At 40.8% G+C, this 19283-nt stretch overlaps 1 protein-coding gene across 3 annotated transcripts in view; it reads right to left on the bottom strand.

Annotated features, from left to right (window-relative positions):
• Window positions 1–17980, bottom strand: part of LOC124118018 (E3 ubiquitin-protein ligase Midline-1-like) — a 48176-nt gene extending 30196 nt beyond the window's left edge. The window contains exons 1-3 of one of the 3 annotated variants that reach the window (XM_046480052.2): window positions 12168–12248; window positions 8421–8498; window positions 1853–1965 (exon numbers count right to left, since the gene is read on the bottom strand). In XM_046480052.2, the coding sequence (XP_046336008.1) occupies window positions 1853–1954 (102 nt within the window). In that variant the 5' untranslated portion in view covers window positions 1955–1965; window positions 8421–8498; window positions 12168–12248. Of the gene's footprint in view, window positions 1–1852; window positions 2768–8420; window positions 8499–12167; window positions 12249–17720 lie in introns of those variants that run through there. The other 2 variants (XM_046480055.2, XM_046480049.2) reach the window with 2 other exon arrangements.
• Between the last annotated feature and the right edge of the window lie 1303 nt (window positions 17981–19283).

A 19283-nucleotide genomic window follows, 5' to 3' on the forward strand; every position in this document is an offset into this window, starting at 1 on the left:
GTGTCATATGGCAAATCACTCAAGAAACACAAACAAAGAAGTGTAAATAACGAAGCCATGAACCCCCAGCAAGCAGGCACGAATTACTGTCTGTGTGCACAGCCAGATAATATATAGGAACACTTATGCTTGTTGTGTCCACAATGATATATGACCCACTGATGGGTATACTGAACAATAGTGGATGTGCCAATGTGTGTACAGTCAATATACCACATGACAACGTTCCTCAACAACACGCTTACTGCTTTCTGGATTTCACAACCATGAGTGAGTGAGTGAGGTGTGTTTAATGTTGAAATCAGAAATATTCCAGAATATCACTGAAATTTTTAAACACCCAAACATCTATGATGGATATGATGACACACAATATGCCAAGTCCTAAAATAGGTCGCCAGTACCCTATGCTTGTCTCCCTGTGGGGATTTAAGGATAGAAAAGGTTCCCCCATTACTTCTCACCCTGTGGGGAATCCAGAGTAGAATAGGTCCTGAAGTACCCCATGCTTGTCTCCCTGTGGGGATTAAAGGATAGAATAGGTCCCCTGAGTACCCCATGCTTGTCTCCCTGTGGGGATTCAAGGATAGAAAAGGTTCCCCCATTACTTCTCACCTGTGGGGAATCCAGAGTAGAATAGGTCCCCAAGTACCCATTGATTCTCTCCCTGTTTGGATTCCAGATTTGAAGGGGGCCCCAATGCTTGTCTCCCTGTTGGAATCCAGATTGGAATAATTCCCCAAGTACCCATTTATTCTCTTCCTGTTTACATTCCAAGTTAGAACGGGTCTCCAGTACCCCATGCTTGTCTCCCTGTTGGAATCCAGGATAGAATAGGTCCCCAGTAGCCAGTGATTCTCTCCCTGTGGGGACTACAGGGCAGAAGAACTTATCTCACAGACTCCCACTGAGGATGTATACTGCCCCAGGGAAACCTCACTGGCCACGACAGACATGCATGAGGAGACATGCATGAGGAGAGAAGCATGAGGAGACATGCATGAGGAGACAAGCATGAGGAGACAAGCATGAGGAGACAAGCATGAGGAGACAAGCAAAGGATACTGGGAACCAATTCTGCCCTGGAATCCCCAAGGTAGACAAGCATAGGGTGGTGGTGACCTATTCCATCATAAGGGACCCGTGAAGACCCGGGGCAGAATTGGTCTTGAGCAACCCATGCTTGCCGTAAAACATGATTATGCTTGTCGTAAGCGGCGACTAACGGAATCGGGTGGTCGGGTTCGCTGCCTTCCTTGACGCATGTCATCCATTCCATTTGCGTGGGTCGATGCTCATGATATTGATCACTGGATTGTCTGGTCCAGACTTGATTATTTACAGACCGCCATCATATAGCTGGAATATTGCTGAGTGTGGCGTTAAACAACAATCTAACCAACCAACCCAAGGACCCCACCTGCAGTCACTATTGGGAGGCAAGCATGGAGTACTGGTGATCTATTTTATCCTGGGAAAGCCACAGGGAGACAACCGTGGTGAAATCTGGCATCTATTCTATCCCAAGGAATTCCCATGGGGAGACAAAAATCGGGTACAAGGGACCAATTCTGCCTCGGAGTCCCAAAGGGGTGTTATGATATGCCATAAAAAAACAAAAAACATGACACATAAAGATCAGAAATGATGAAAATCGTTGCAAAGGAAATATTAAAAAATGGTTAAGTAGCAAAACATGAACTACTGAGGAAACAAATAAAACAAACTACCTATTCTATATACTGCTTGCATAGATCTACTTCCCCAGGTCTGACAAAAGCATTTTCGCAATTGTTATCAAATTTGTTGCAGTGAAGCCTCTAAGAGAAGCTGGCTATGTGAAGATACTTACAGAGATGAGGGAGGACCTGTGTCTGTGGGGAGAGTCCAGCAGGTCCATTGTGTATTGCAACGGCAATGCCTCAGTCCGCCACACTTTCCATAAATGATACATGTAAGTCGGCGCTGCCATGGAGCAGAGGAACAGTGACAACAGCTGCTTCAATCAGCACACATCTTTAATGAGCTTAACAGTTCATATTGGCATCATCCACATTGTACCTTAATAGTAGTTGCCTCAATCAGCATCAATTCTTGACAAGTTCACTTTGGTATGACATATGCTGTGCCCTCCAGCTATCTTTAAATGGTTCCATCAATATCAAAAGTCAATACAACCTACACATATTGTCATGTTAATGGAAAAGGATAACACTTGACTTGATTCTGTTGGATCAATATTTGTGTCCCCACGCAATCAATAAAAAACATAAATGTGTCTGCAATGAGATAATATCTACAGAATTTATGTTATATTAAACTGACTTTGTGACGCAAACAACTTCATCTCCTGAGGGAATTTCATACATTTTGTAATATCAAGTGGTTTTATATTAGATTCCTATATATTGATGCATACTGTCCACACAATAATTGGACACACAGTCCGATTCCACAAAATCGATCACAATTCATTAAAAACAAGGGTCAAACACATCCGCCTTGGCTGACTCCCTGCTGAGCATCAGTCCGTCATGACCTCCATATATCTGTAGGTTCTCAGGACAACCAGCTCAAATATTGCTTATCATCCCCACAAATCATATCCTCACAAACATAATCCATCCCACATTTCGGCTCACAGAACACGTTCTTTAACCACACATATATCTATCTTCACTCCAATGAATCCTTGAATTGGACCCTGTTCAGCTCACACAGATCAGACCTTTACACCTCAGATGTGAGAATTGAAAAATTAATGACAAGGACGGCATCAAATCATTTCATCAGCAAAAGTATGGACCAACCACCAACCAATCAATAACACATCCGATGTCACATGCAGAGTCTGTCGTGCCTGGGAAACATTTGTCATCCATTCAGAATCAATTGATCCATTTAGATCTATTTGTGTGTAAGCATTTTCTATCATGGTAAGACTGAACAAATCAATACTTGAAGTAAAAGAGGTCTACTACACTGTTCACAGGCTTAATTGTTATTGGTTGCTAAGTTCTATGTTAAAATGTAAATATTTAATGGCTCGGACTAATTACCATCGGCACAGGGTGGTTTATAGATTAAATGGTGTTAGGTTGAAATCCCAATTCTTCAAACATCTGGATGATTTATTTTTTACTAAGCCAAATTATAATCAAATATATTAATCATTCTTGAATGGTCAAGGTAATACTATAACTTGCTAAGCTAAGCAAATAATATATCTAAATCAATGTTACACAAAATTTAATGCTTTCCTTTAGCCAAAACAATTTGACACTTTTATCACCAAATAAAGCATGATTTTTGTCACAAAAACATACTTAACAACTTTTAATCTAGTAGATTAATCATGCTGTGTAGATCTGAGAAGCGTGATGTGGACAAGTTTGAACTTAGCTCCTACTGGTAATTGAAAGCACTACATCAACTTGTTTGATCAGGGACTTGCTGTTAGGCAATCACCAGGAGTTAGCAAGGTGATCCTGACCTTTGGCTGCATACACTCAATAATGTTTCACAGCTCCGACGTGGCATGACTTTAACTATATCCAGGCCTCAAAGTTGCGACTAAAACGGTGGCCAATGCGACCTGAATTTCAATTTGTCTACTGTCTAAAATTCAGAGGTAGCCAAATGACTACCTTGAAAAATATCTTGTGTCAACTAAATTCTACTGCTATGATTAAACACAAAAATAGATAACACATCTGCTAATAATTGTACTCACAAATTATTCCTCCTAAAGTTGACAATGAACACAAATACATATTGTAATCAGCATTTTGTTTTAGTTGACAATAATTTCCACTAATATACAATTCCAAGACTAGTGCTATGACTTGTACATATAATAGTTATTTGATAAAAGATAATTTCAAATGCTTTAGGCTACCTACAATATTGGCTTGACTTTTTTATTTTACCACTGTCTACCTGGAAAAAAATTACTTGTAGTCATATGGCTACTTGGTAAAAAATTAAACTTTGAGGCCTGATATCACACCAAACATAAATCAATAAACACTCGCACACAACATGCAAAACATCATAATACTTGTAAAAGACATTCAAGGCATAACATTTCACTTTAAAGAAACCTTGCTGCAAGCCTTAATGCTAAGTTTGTTCTGAGTAGAATGCATTTTTGTAAAGGAATTTTGGTTAGAAATTGAAATGTACCTAAACTCGAAACTTGCATGTGATATTCATATTATATAAGTTATTTTGCTACAACTAAAACAACTATCTTTTCAACCAGATCTGTGTTGATCTTTGTCCGTGCTAATAACCTAGCTGATGTCCATCCTTTCACCTATCAGCGCTAATTACCCACGGCCTCTAGTTTGCCAAGTGTCCATTACCTATTACTTATCTATGATAACTTAAGTACTGGCTTATGTGACGTGTGATACACTTGGGGAAGCACATGGATAGAACGAAACAGAACTGAATGCTGAATATTTTTCCAAAATCTTGTCACTGTCTAAATATACCCAATAAACAAGGGGGCACAGGTGGCCCAGTCGTCTAAGGCGCACAGAGTGCAGAGTTGCGTCCCTTGGGCACGCCAGAAACCTATGATGTGCCCTATGATTATGGCGCACAGAGTGCAGAGTTGTGTCCCTTGGGCACGCCAGAAACCTATGATTATGGGTTCGAATTCCGGTTCACCCTGATTATGTTTCTAGGTTTATCAGCACCATACCCGTGCTTGTGGGTTTCACCGACGTGGTAAACGTCTGAGACCTGCATCACTTCGGGCTTTCCCCTCACATTAAGCTGACACGCATGATATAACTGGAATACTGTTAAAAGCAGCATTAAATCCCAACTCACTCACTCACTAAACAAGACCGAGGGAGTAGATACTGAAGAAACCATGTGGAATCCTGATGAACATAACCTGCCTGTGAGCTACACATGATCAATACATGCATAACAACTCCTTGTGTTTAGCATACACTATAACTTATTCATTCAAAATGACAATTTAACCATGATCGTAAATAAAAGATTGATCAGCCGTTATTTGGTTTTGATTTACGACATCCAGTTCCACATAAATATTTATTTCCACCATTGATGCAGTCAAACCTTGATGCATATGGGATTAACATTAACAATATTTATTTTCTGTTATCCCTAATGTGCAATTTGCAAGAAAGAACAGCCACCGATCTGGAATAAAATCTGGGTGCAATCCAAATTCTGCACTGCCGTGTTTATTGATTAATGATAATCTGTGTCCGAGGTATGCAAAGTACACAAACGTTTTCATAACCAAACTGCATTTAGGCAACAGTTGCCATAGGCATGAGCGAGAAACTGATTGAACTATCAATGTATCACGATTGTCCATGAACCACAAGCAAATAATACATCACTTAGTGACCACTCTGTGATATCACGAACATGAATGCTGGACCACACATTATGCATAGATGGAATAAAATGACAAGCATACTGTTAATGATCATTTTTCATTCTTCTTAGTCCAAAATACACCTTGTATTTAAAGTCAGTCAGTTCATCATTAAATGTCAGACGATATTCAGAGTTACCTCCCTTACAATTTCTTGAATATATGTTGTGAAGGGTGACTTAGACTTGCACAAGTCCCTAAGGCAATAATTATTAGTTTCAAAATAATTTCTAGATTATGTAAATAATAAAAACAAGTTGTCCCTATAAGAGACTGGAGTCCTTTGACTGTCCACGTATCTAGACTTGCCTATTAGGAGGATAGAATTACTGCACATCCATGGACTTATCTTTCAGTACAGCCTTGGAGCAAGGCTAAGGGTGACTGTTTTAGGCTAGATATGAAGACAACTAATGGAGCCCTATACTGTGGAGGAAAGTGCAAGTTATTTCAGCATTTCCATAATTACCTGTAAAATTAAGCTTGGACCGGTAATTCATGTGACTGGCAGTCCCTGTGGACTGGCAAATAAAGTACCTTATAAATCTTTGTTGTTAAATAAAACATCGGTGATATTCATATAAGTACATTTTTCGAACAAAGTCAGCTTGTTTTTTACCATAAGGGTTTCCCCTGGTCTATTTCTAGGTTAAATATCCATTTGTAGCAACTTTGTCTCGAAATATTAAAAAAGAAGAGAAAATTGTGACTGAAGTTTGTGTGAGTGACGTATAGATCTAACTAAGTTCCTTCAGAGATGACATCTTTGCACTGAACATGATGATGAAGGAATTAAAACCAAATAATTTTCATACGTTTTTTTATTTGTTGAAAGTTGGGACTTGCAAAAATTAGGGGGGACTGGTAATTTTTAGAGTTTCAAAAACCAGCGGGAACACCAAAGTTACCATCCCCAAACTATGGCAAATGTAGCAGCCATATTATGTCCCGTGATTGGATTTGAACCACAGACTTACAGACCTAAAGTCCACATGACCAAATAAGGTAAACCCTTTTAACAAGCCAATAAGGATGTCATCTGTGGGATAAAAATATACTATTCACAAGAAGTTAAACAACACCAAATTGTTTCACATTACTATAGTGAATATGAAAGAGTGGGGTGTTTTTTATATTCTTTTGAGTTACCCAATGAAAAATGTAATAACCCAATTAAAATAGAAACCTCCAAGTGAAAACTCAATTGCTCAAAAAGTTTTCTGGAGCTCTGCATGTCCTGTCCTACTTCGGTCACCACCACTCACACAGTTTACATTAGAAAGTGTTTGTTTGCTGCCTTGCGTCATACTACAGTACTCTTGCAGTACAAACCCAGCCTGCGAAGATCCGGGGTAGAATAGGTCTTCAGCAACCCATGCTTGCCATAAAAGGTGATAAGCTTGTCGTGAGAGGCGACTAACGGGATCGGGTGGTCAGGCTCGCTGACTTCCTTGATGCATGTCATCATATCCCAATTATGTGGATCGATGCTCATGTTGTCAATCACTCGATTACTTACAGACCGCCGTCATATTGCTGGAACATTGCTGAGTGCGGCGTTACACAACAAACAGTACAAACCCAGACAATCAAGTGATGGACCAGAAACTTCAGTAACACCATAGCTCTATGTAACTCATATTTCCCAAATTCTGCACATGTGAACGTTGTTTTATTCAGTTACACAAATAAGCTGTCGGTAGTGGAATCTCAGCAAGACTCATCAAAGGACATTTATCAAATTTTGAACTTGAATGACACTCAACATGTGATTCACGAACCAAATTTGAAAGTGATTTTGTGACACTATGCATATTTATTAGCATAATTCATCAAATAAAAACTCTTTATAATGACATTTTGAGGAATTATTTCGTTTCGGATTTGGATTCGAGATTTAGTGAAATGAGTTTTTATTAATTTTGAGGGGGCATTGTTATGTTTTTACCCCATATTTACCTCAGAATTTTGAATTTTAGCCACAGAATTTTGGTTATTTTACCACTAAATGATGATAATGTTACCAATGAATTTGTATGGGCCTGAAATATCCAACTGTCACAAAATAATGCATATTTTCCATACTTTGGGTTTAATTCAGGTTTTACATGTTGCAGGAATGTGTGTTCAGTACACACAAATTTATAGAATGGATGCAGAAAAATATATATTGCCTACTGAGGGACATACAATAATATTCATTGTACAAAATTCTTGACAATTTATTTAATATTTTTTTATTATTTATTAAATCTTACAGAAGCGTACACTGTACCATTTCATTACATCACATGACCTTCATATTTCCTGGGAGGACCCACAAAATTAGTAATCGTGGGTTCTCTGGACTCCTAGATTTGGATCTTCCCGAGGCAAGAGAGTTAACTGACTTTAGAGTCCACTTTCCACCCTTGCCGAACTAGGCTGGAATTCCTGGGCTCAATCGTAGCGCCACCATTGGTTATAACGAATTATGTCCCTTCTATGCCTCATCCATGGACCAATCAGATTCCACCTCTCGTATCACTTGCATTAATTTTGCTTCAAACAAAACTGCAGTGCCCAGTCAGACGATCTGATCGATAATCAAGATCTATATATTGTGATAAAATGAGTCTTACATCGCGAAGTGCATCAAATCAAGTGAGCACCTTGATCAAAACCATGAAAAGATTTAGAAAATATCTGTTGACGAGCTAGCGGTGCACATGCTTTGCAAATCCTGCAATCGACCGAAATCTGTATGGCAGTCTACGAACCGGTTGTCGATTTCGTAACGCGATTTTGATTGGGCTATGCATAGACTCGTTAGTCCAGCTAAAATGTAACTCTGTAATACCCAATACCCGCCTAGTTCGGCAAGGGTGGAAACTGGACTTTTATAGTCAGTTAACTCACTTGCCTCGGGAAAATGCTAGATTTGTAGTTCAAGGTAAAACCCTGTAATTTCATATATATTTTCACAAACTCAAACATAGAGATATTTCCCTACCTGAAATATGTCCTAATCAGAACCAGTTGTCTCCCCTGGAACTGTTGTGTATGTCTTCATCATTGAGCACTGAAGGATCTGAAAAGAACATAAACATTTTATACAAAAACCAGAATTCCTGCAGTAAATTTGTTCATCTGTTCCTTTTCCAGTCACAGGTTCTATGATTGGAGTAATCTTGATACAAGACTTCACAATCAAACACACAACACATACTACCGCATTCGGCATAATAATCGCCCGGGGCGCTCTCAAAATTAGAAATAGGGGGCTCTTAAAAGAATATCAATTTGGTGAGAAAAAAAACAGTTGAGAGATAAATTTTGTGGTTTATGCTGACAGCCTGCTGACAAATATATTTTTCCAGAATTTAATTGCCCATAATTAAGGGTGCATATAACACACAAGTGCATATTATATGCTAACAAATAAGTCTTGTGTACATTGATCAATCGGAAGGGGTGCTAATAGGGACTGTTCACTTGCCAATATATTAACAAATTTCACCGTGGGCGCTTATTGGAGCGGGGCGCTTATTATGTCAAATATGGTAATCATCCTGAAAAACAGACAGCATTCTTTAACATTGGTGACTTGCCAGGAAGAAAGGCACAATTGTACTGTGACGTCAAAAAGTAAGAAGTTTGATGTCAACTTACTTCCACATAAATCGCCATGTGTGCAGACTGTAAAAGAATATTGAATTTTCCTCTCGAAGGTTTGTAATGTAATACAAACAGAATTTCAAAGCATTTCAGCATACATGTCTTCTTTCAAGTAATCAGACATTTAAATGTCTCATTACACAAACAGTCGTAAGTCTGAAAATGGGACATTGCGGGAAATGAGTCCAAATGTTTGATGGCCCCAAGATACTTTAGTTTTAAAACATAATACAAAGTCAAAATTTGATTTTTCACCCATGAGGTTCCTTATGTTATGGTTGGTCACATTTTATCTTAAAGCTGCACATAGGCTGCACATAGGCTGTGAGTGAGTGAGTGAGTGAGTGAGTGAGTGAGTGAGTGAGTGAGTGAGTGAGTGAGTGAGTGAGTGAGTGAGTGAGTGAGTGAGTGAGTGAGTGAGTGAGTGAGTGAGTGAGTGAGTGAGTGAGTGAGTGAGTGAGTGAGTGAGTGAGTGAGTGAGTGAGTGAGTGAGTGAGTGAGTGAGTGAGTGAGTGAGTGAGTGAGTGAGTGAGTGAGTGAGTGAGTGAGTGAGTGAGTGAGTGAGTGAGTGAGTGAGTGAGTGAGTGAGTGAGTGAGTGAGTGAGTGAGTGAGTGAGTGAGTGAGTGAGTGAGTATGGTTTTATGCCGTTTTTAGCAATATTCCAGCAATATCACGGCGGGGGACACCAGAAATGGGCTTCACACATTGTACCCATGTCGGGAATCGAACCCCAGTCTTTGGCGTGACGAGCGAACGCTTTAACCACTAGGCTACCCGACCGCTGCAGAAGCTGCTGCATCAGATGGGACTACACTGACGTACAGATTTCAACTTTTTGTATTCTTTCAATGCAACCTTTTGATACTATTTTCAGTACTTTAATTAAGCAAGTTAATTTTTATCTATAGCTGTTAGAGGGCTTCAATTAACCGGTTCAACACATCAGCCACACCTTCTAAATATCCTGAATCTAAGTTCCATGAATATTCACAGACATGTCCTATGTCCTAGGATTTAACACAGGCGGTATGGGTCATAGTACGTGAGAGAATTCCACATTTCATCTCATGTCCGTCCACCTGTACTACATTCAAGTCAGTGCCATTGCCCCCCCTAATTTTTTTATAGAAAACAGTTTTATTTGAATCAAGTTGGGGACAAGTGATACTTCTACGAATATTTGCCCCCCCCGTCAAAACAAGTTAACTACAGCCTTGCAAGTGAACACCTACCAACTTAATCTCATCACAACATATTCAAAATGGCCGCTGCCACTGGATTAGTGATTGTTCCTTTCAAAAGACTTTCCATAATTCAAAACAAATTTGCTAACAGCTTGATATGAAATATACTACTTTCCTGTTAACTAGACAAAGCATGATTGTGAATCCCAGCTCAGGCGGGAAATCTGTGATAATACAACCCACGTGATGGGATCAGGGGTGAGGGGAATAGCGTGTTCACTCTGTCCTACCACAGGCAATAGACACAAGAAAATAATCCAATGCTTGGACATACAATCTACAAACATGGGTCTTTTCACACTGACATTAAGACACATTGTAGGACTATTTCTATAGGCTGCTAGGCTTGTCTGCTCATGTGCCTGTACATGCTCAACATGTTGAATATTTTCTGTTTGAATCTGAAAGTACTGTTGGGTAAAACATGATCGATTTATCCAAAAATATTTGTTTGTTTGTTTGTTGTTTAATGCATCACTCAGCAATATTCCAGGTATATGATGGCGGGCTGTAAATAATCCAGTCAATCAGACAATCCAGTGACAGACATCACGAGCATCGATCCACCCAATTAGGATACGATGACATATGCATCAAACAAGTCAGTGAGCCTGACCACCAAAACATGTTACTCTCGTCTTACGACAAGCATAGTCGCCTTTTACGGCAAGTATGGGTTGCTGAAGACCTATTCTACCACAGAAATAAATAGTGAGGTTTTTTTTATCAAATGTGCCATGGTGTACTCATTTAAAGATGTAGACTTTGCGTTGGGCCCAAATCTGAATGGGTCCTTAAGGCCTGCAGTAAATTTGCATCGCGATCTATTTATCACAACAAGCTGCAACCTGAGGGGCGGTCGGGTAGCCTAGTGGTTAAAGCGTTCACTCGTCACGCCGAAGACCCGGGTTCGATTCCCGACATGGGTACAATGTGTGAAGCCCATTTCTGGTGTCCCCCGCTGTGATATTGCTGGAATATTGCTAAGAGCGGCATAAAATCAAACTCACTCACTCACTGACTCACTATGGGTCCTGATTGCAGCCCCACGAGTTATACAAGTATCCTTGTATCAGTAGGGTATCAATACCACTGCTGAAGTCACCATGAGCATAGTGTCCAAGTGTCTTAATGGAACACTAAGAAATCACATTTGTTCTAAAGAATATACCTTGTGATGATGTTTCTCACATTATACTAGGGACAAATGTACTCTCCCTCAAGTAAAACCTGACAAACAAAAAATGAATATCTCAATGAAGACAGATTGAACAGAATTTCAGATCACATTTTTTCTGAACTGAAAAGTTGTTTTCTTGTTGGTACATCTAAATCTGAGGAGCACACCCAGTTTTCCCGCTGGCTTTTTAAACTCCCAGTCCTGGTGGACAAATAAAAAAACATGAAAATTACGTTCAGTGCAATGAGGTCATCGCTGAAGTAACTTAGATCTACACCTCATTCACATAAAGTTCAGTCACAAGTTTCTTTTGGTTTTGAATATTTCAAGACTAAGTCACCACAAATATATATTAATTTATATTATATAGAAAAGAAATTTTTTATTTCCTTGCATTAAAAATAAACAAACCCTGATGTTAACAGACAAACTGACTTTGTTCGAAAAAAATATACCAATATGAATATCGCCGATGTTTTGTTCATCAACAAAGGTACTATATTTGCCGGTCCAGGATGCCAGTCCCATGGATTACCGGTCCATGCTTAATTTTACAGGAACAAAAAATAGTAATTATGAATTGACCCGTGGGAAATCTGACCAAACTCATTCCTATCCATGATAGCCACCACCTCAAGCAAAGCCCTGTTTCCTTACCTCTATGTGACAAGATATTGTCCAGCTGAGGTAAATCCTCCGACTGCCTGTCTGAGCAGATACACCACACTAACCTCCCAGTTCTTATTGCTCTAGTGTCATAAACACAACATTGCAATACAAATCAACATTCTCGCCGGGAAATAACAACCTTCATTGAAAGCCAAACACAAGTGATTTATGCTAGCACTACACAATAGACCAACAGCCACCATTGTGAGTTGGACTTGGAAACCTGATGTACTTAAGCTACCGAATGCTCACATAAGAGACAGTTTTTGCTTGTTTGCCGTCCAAGACGTTTAAGGTTCAGTAAAATATTTGTTAGAGCAGGACTGAAGCCTCTCATTAAAGGTGTTTGATGTCGGAGGAAATACTGGTTCCGGGCAACTTCACACTTCACACACAAGGCTCTGGTAATTGATGTTCTTCAATACCTGTAATCAGACACTACGTAGGTACCACTTCCCCATGTTAGACTAGTTAGGAGTTAATGTACGAGAATTTATAATACCTGACATAGCCTTGTCTCTTCTTTGAGGTGTCTTATCTATTCATGTATTTCTTTATATTTATGTTGTAATCCAATTAGTCGTGTCTTATGAAAAGCATAGTCGCCTCTTACGACAAGTCTGGGTTGCTGAAGACCACATTCTAACCCGGATCATCACATGTTCCTTGTATATTATCACTCCTCAGACTAGCCCGTGAAGATTCCGGGGTAGAATAGGTCTTCAGCAACCCATGCTTGCCGTAAAAGGCAACTATGCTTGTCGTAAAAGGCGACTAACGGGATCCGGTGGCCAGGCTCGCTGACTTGGTTGATGCATGTCATCGATCCCAATTCCGTGGATCGATGTTCATGATATTAATCACTGGATTGTCTGGTCCAGACTCGATTATTTACAGACCGCCGTCATATAGCTGTAATATAGCTGAGTGCGGAATTACACAACAAACCAACCAACCAACCAACTTTATTTAACCCAAACCTTTGAAAGGTGTATAATCAAATTGCACCAGAGTTCATATTTTCTAAGATTTATAATTAGCATTAATGATAACAAAGGAGACAAAATTCTTGAGACAGACATAATACACAACAAGTTTTAATCAAGGAAAACTAAACAAAAGTAAATTAAACTAAACAAATGAAAAATCTTTACCAAAACAATGTTTCCTTTCCCTGTGGGATGCTAGGTTAAAATAGGTCCACAGAACCCCCTGCATGTCAAAAGAGGTGACTAAACAGATAGGAATGTCCAAAGACGTATATATATATACGTCTTTGGATGGGGGTGGTCGGGTAGCCTAGTGGTTAAAGCGTTCGCTCGTTCCGCTGAAGACCAGGGTTCGATTCCCAACATGGGTACAATGTGTGAAGCCCATTTCTGGTGTCCCCCGCCGTGATATTGCTGGAATATTGCTAAAAGCAGCGTAAAACCATACTCACTCACTCACTCTTTGGATGGTCTGACTCGGCAACTTGATTGACAGCATGTCATCACACCCAAACATGATTATTAACAGGCTGTTGTCATATAGCTAGAATATTGTTGAGTGAGATGTTGAGCAACAAAAATAAATCTATCAAGTACACCCCAGACACAATAATGTAGTGTGTTTATCATCAAGTGTGTAGAGGGGGTTGTAACTCAACACGAATCCACCAGACACTGTTGAGTATTTGTATATGAATGCTCCAGTTTTCTTTGAGTGTTCATGACATGGCTTGGTCAACTCAGTCCAACTTAACATTATACTCAGTGAGGTTTGCTCACAGTCAGGGAGTGTATTGAGGGGCTGTAGTACACCTGGCACCTAGCTCACAGACGGGGAGTGTATTTAGGGGCTGTAGTACACCTTACACCTAGCTCACAGTCAGGGAGTGTATTGAGTGGCTGTAGTACACCTAGCTCACATTCGGGGAGTGTATTGAGAGGCCGTAGTACACCTGGCACCTAGCTCACAGTCGGGGAGTGTATAGAGGGGCTGTAGTACACCTAGCTCACAGTCAGGGAGTGTATTGAGAGGCTGTAGTACACCTAGCTCACAATCGTGGAGTGTACTGAGGGGCTGTAGTACACCTGGCACCTAGCTCACAGTCAGGGGGTGTATTGAGGGGCTGTAGTACACCTAGCTTACAGTGAGGGGGTGTATTGAGGGGCTGTAGTACACCTAGCTTACAGTCAGGGAGTGTATTGAGGGGCTGTAGTACACCTGGCACCTAGCTCACAATCAGGGAGTGTATTGAGGGGCTGTAGTACACCTAGCTCACAGTCGGGGAGTGTATAGAGGGGCTGTAGTACACCTGACACCTAGCTCACAGTCGGGGGGTGTATTGAGGGGCTGTAGTACACCTGGCACCTAGCTCACAGTCGGGAGTGTATTGAGGGGCTGTAGTACACCTGGCACCTAGCTCACAGTCAGGGAGTGTATTGAGAGGCTGTAGTACACCTAGCTCACAGTCAGGGAGTGTATTGAGGGGCTGTGGTACACCTAGCTCACAGTCGGGGAGTGTATAGAGAGGCTGTAGTACACCTGGCACCTAGCTCACAGACGGGGAGTGTATTGAGGGGCTGTAGTACACCTGGCACCTAGCTCACAGTCGGGGAGTGTATTGAGGGGCTGTAGTACACCTGACACCTAGCTCACAGTCAGGGAGTGTATTGAGGGGCTGTAGTACACCTGGCACCTAGCTCACAGTCGGGGAGTGTATTGAGGGGCTGTAGTACACCTGGCACCTAGCTCACAGTCAGGGAGTGTATTGAGGGGATGTAGTACACCTGGCACCTAGCTCACAGACGGGGAGAGTATAGAGGGGCCGTAGTACACCTGGCGCCCAGCTCACAGTCGGGGAGTGTATTGAGGGGCTGTAGTACACCTGGCATCTAGCTCACAGACGGGGAGTGTATTGAGGGGCTGTAGTACACCTGGCATCTAGCTCACAGTCGGGGAGTGTATTGAGGGGCTGTAGTACACCTGGCATCTAGCTCACAGACGGGGAGTGTATAGAGGGGCTGTAGTACACCTGGCGCCTAGCTCACAGACGGGGAGTGTATTGAGGGGCTGTAGTACACCTGGCACCTGGCTTACAGGTAAAAATGTTGTTGAGATCCGTCATCATGTCAAGAATTATAATATATAGCAGTTGCCTTATTAGTCTATAGCAATCTGTAATCTGCAAACATAATAACTAATATTGGACATAGCTCCTGGTAACAGTTTGAGCAATTGAGTTTTTACCCAAAGGTTTTTATTTTAATTGGGTTATTACATTTTTCATTGGGTAACCAATATTTTTTCACTCATCTGTTTATCACTCAATTGTTTTTTTCCCAAAATAAGTTAACATTTTGAGATTTAAAATAAAATAAAATTATGTTTTAGATGTATATAAGGGTTCTAATTATAGGCTTGACTCTGAAAGTAAATTAGCTCGTAATTGTGTTTCGGAAATTAGCTCAATTGTATGCATGCTGAAAAAGCTTCATTGGGTATTTACGCATGCTGTTTTTATACATTTGAGATATTCATTTAATACATGCGTTCCTGTATGCAAGCTAATTGTAAGTAATTGGGTTTTGAATATTTTTGGGGGGTATTTTACGCAAATACACAGCTTATCTGTAGCTCTGATTAGACATTCCATTTAATTAGATAACACCTGAGTAGAGATTAGATCACTACCTAAAACATGATTTAAACTTCAGGATTAGAGAGACAAGATAATGTGTTTTAGATTGAACATTAAATTCATTACAAAACAAAATGTAACCTCTTTTTAATATTTTGTGAAAATGACCCTACGAAAGACCTATGACTCCCTGTAGGACAGCGAAGAAGTCATAATGACCCCATTTTTAAGAGGCTAGGGCAAACCCTGCACCACCTATCTCCCGGCACCAGGTGTTCCCACCCACACACCTCCTCCTGGTGGGAAAACGTCCCTGAGGCCTGATATGCTGTTACAGACATATGCTGAGACAAGAAAACAAAGCACGCTGGACTGATTTTACGAGAGCTTCAAGTGTTCAATGAAAAGCCCCAGACGAACATGTATGTAAGGAATTCCTCCCTCTATCCTGTACAGGCAATCAATGACAGCTGGTCCAACACAACACTCTCATTCCACATGTGTAACCAGTCAGTGATGACACCATGTTACATGCTATATATGTTATTGTTTCATCCTAATCTTCTCTAATAAAGATGAATGTGCAATTATTTTATGTTCCATAGTCTATTGCCAATGTTCAGCCATACATATTAATAACTATAGTGCCATGTGTGTCACCAAGACATTGTCTCTGTGTAATAATGACAATGACAGATTGACCTACAATTCAAGATATTAAACAACAAAGAGGGTTACGGATGACCTGATTCAAACTTTCTGGGACTGTTCCTAATTATCATAAACCCAGTGCCTTTAATATGTTTACAAGGAACTGCTGACCCGTGAAGATCTGGGTGACAATAGGTTTTCAGCAACCCATGCTTGCCGTAAAAGGTGACTATGTTTGTCACATTTAAAGAAAATGAGGATTTTGTTTTGAATTGTTTCGGAAATTATTGGAAGTGGTTATAAAACTGACAACTGGCATTTCTTGTGAGCATGGAGAGTGACGGGACTCCACGCACACTACATGGGTAGGTGAAGGTCCATCACTCTGTTGGAATCCGGGTCTGACTGGATACCTCTGACATGCACTACGGGCCGATTAACATGGGAATCCAGTGGTCAGACTCTGTGATTTGTTCATGCTTTCAATCACTGGTTTGGCGGTTGGGGAATTAGAATATAGGTCCCCAGCAGTCTATGCTTGTCTTAAGAGGCGACTAACAGGATTGGGTGGGTAAGCTCCCTGGCTTGGTTGATGCATGTCATCATATTCCAATTGTGTTGATTGCTCATGATGTCAATCACTGGATTGTCTGGTCCAAACTCGATTAATTACAGTGAGTGAGTGAGTTGGGTTTAACGCCGCTTTTAACAGTATTCCAGTTATATCGCGGCGTGTCAGCTTAATGTGGGATGAAAGCCCGAAGTGATGCAGGTGTCAGACCTTTACCACTTCGGTGAAACCCACGAGCACGGGTATGGTGCTGACAAACCTAGAAACAATTAAGGGACGCAACTCTGCACAGCGAATCGAGGCGCCTTAGGCGACTGGGCCACCCGTGCCCCCTCGATTAATTACAGACCCCCGTCATATAGATGGTATATTGGCAGCATGAGGCATAAAAAAACAAACAAACAAACAAACAAGGAAATGCCATAACTGAAAGAAAAATTCGTTTTGGAAATAACTAGCCATGTAGGGAGTCAGACTTACATTTCTACGCATTTCATATGACATGACAACCGGGTAAAGATAGATTTGGTTGTTGCTGATGACAACCCATTAACTGCCACCACATGTTGCAGCGATCTGATAAAGACTAATTAAACATTGGACTGATTGACTGATTGCTCATACATCGACTGCTAAATTCTTGCTGCCCAATTAGTCCGATAGTGCTACAGAAAACAAACTATCAAATACTAACCTATGCCTGTGTACTGTTGCTTTGAGTGATAGTCTTGAAATTCTTCAATTCACCAAGTTATGTCTGGTCTCAAACCTGCGCTCCGGCGGTGCCAACGTCTACTAGCTGACAAACGTGACCCACCCGCACGTGCATGGTGATGTCAGCATCACGTGTATGGCACACTTCTGGCTATTACTTGTCCATCTGTCTATGGATATCTACAATGTGGTGCGCAGTTCTGATACTGCGATGCACGAGGATTGTCTATTTTTGTCCCAGACTTTGTTATTGTGCAGCACCGGAAATGCCATCATGTTAAAGTTTACCACATATTACGTTTCACTTCCGGGTCACAGGGTTTGCGGTGCCAAACACGGTTTCACTTTTTTACGTCGAGATGGAATATATTAGTGGCAGGAGGGTCGCATTTTGAGATTTGTCAGTGCCTGGCCCAGTGACCATAAAGTCTATTTTATGGTCTCTGTTGGGCTGTAATCGTGTAATCTTCGTGAACATATATCACAGAATGAGATAGGCATAAAGTTGTTATATACTCACTTAGAATACCTGATCATCCATAAATAATGTTTAGGGCGATTCTGAAAGGGGGTTTGCATCCCTTTTCACCCCATCCCCAACCGTGACACGTGACATGAATCGTTCCACAAAATTAATTGGGGGCAGTAAAAAATGTCAAAATGTCCTATAAAAAAGGGTATAAATAATGTTTCGTTGGCGTTGACAGTTACGTCTCTCTCTAAAAGACCCAGAAAACAAGATACCGTCAGACAGCCACAACCGTGTCTTTTGTTTGAAGTACTATGCTTTTATTTAGTCAGTCGATATGTGAGTGAGTGAGTTGGGTTTAACGCCGCTTTTAACAGTATTCCAGTTATGTCGCGGCGTGTCAGCTTAATGTGGGAGGAAAGACCGAAGTGATGCAGGTCTTAGACGTTTACCACTTCGGTGTAACACACGAGCACGGGTATGGAGCTGACAAACCTAATACATAATCGGGGCGAACCGGGATTCGAACCCACAATAATAGGTTACTGGCGCGCCAAAGGGACGCAACTCTGCACAGCGAATCGCGGCGCCTTAGACGACTGGCCACCCGTGCCCCCTAATCGATACATCCCTCGTGGGAGTAGAATTGGGTTAGTACTGTTCCCAGTAAGAGGGGAACTTCATGGATCACGTGGTCAGGATCTTTGATATAGTCGATTGCGTGTCAGCGATATCGGCGAAGATCATTGCACACAATATCAGTCACTAGATTGCGAAACTATTAATGAATGCGGATAAAAAAACATCAAAGAAATATGTGATACATGTATGCGTATGTCTTCTGAGCCATATCAAATAAATCGTCTTTAAATCATTTCTAAACATAGCACCCCTTAAAAAAACTTCTTGGTGTTTATTTTCAGCGTAGATTGTGCAATACCTTGGAATTAAAGCATAATGTTGTGAACTTAACTTTTTAATTAAAAAACTGGTATAGTGTCAAGAAACGATCTGATTCAACCTTGACCGACCCGCGTTTAGTCTCCCTTTAACACTAGAACTGTTGGAATGTCA

Source organism: Haliotis rufescens, unplaced genomic scaffold, assembly GCF_023055435.1.
Source record: "Haliotis rufescens isolate VD_foot unplaced genomic scaffold, xgHalRufe1.0.p SCAF_29, whole genome shotgun sequence".
NCBI classification, from domain to species: Eukaryota; Metazoa; Mollusca; class Gastropoda; order Lepetellida; family Haliotidae; genus Haliotis; species Haliotis rufescens.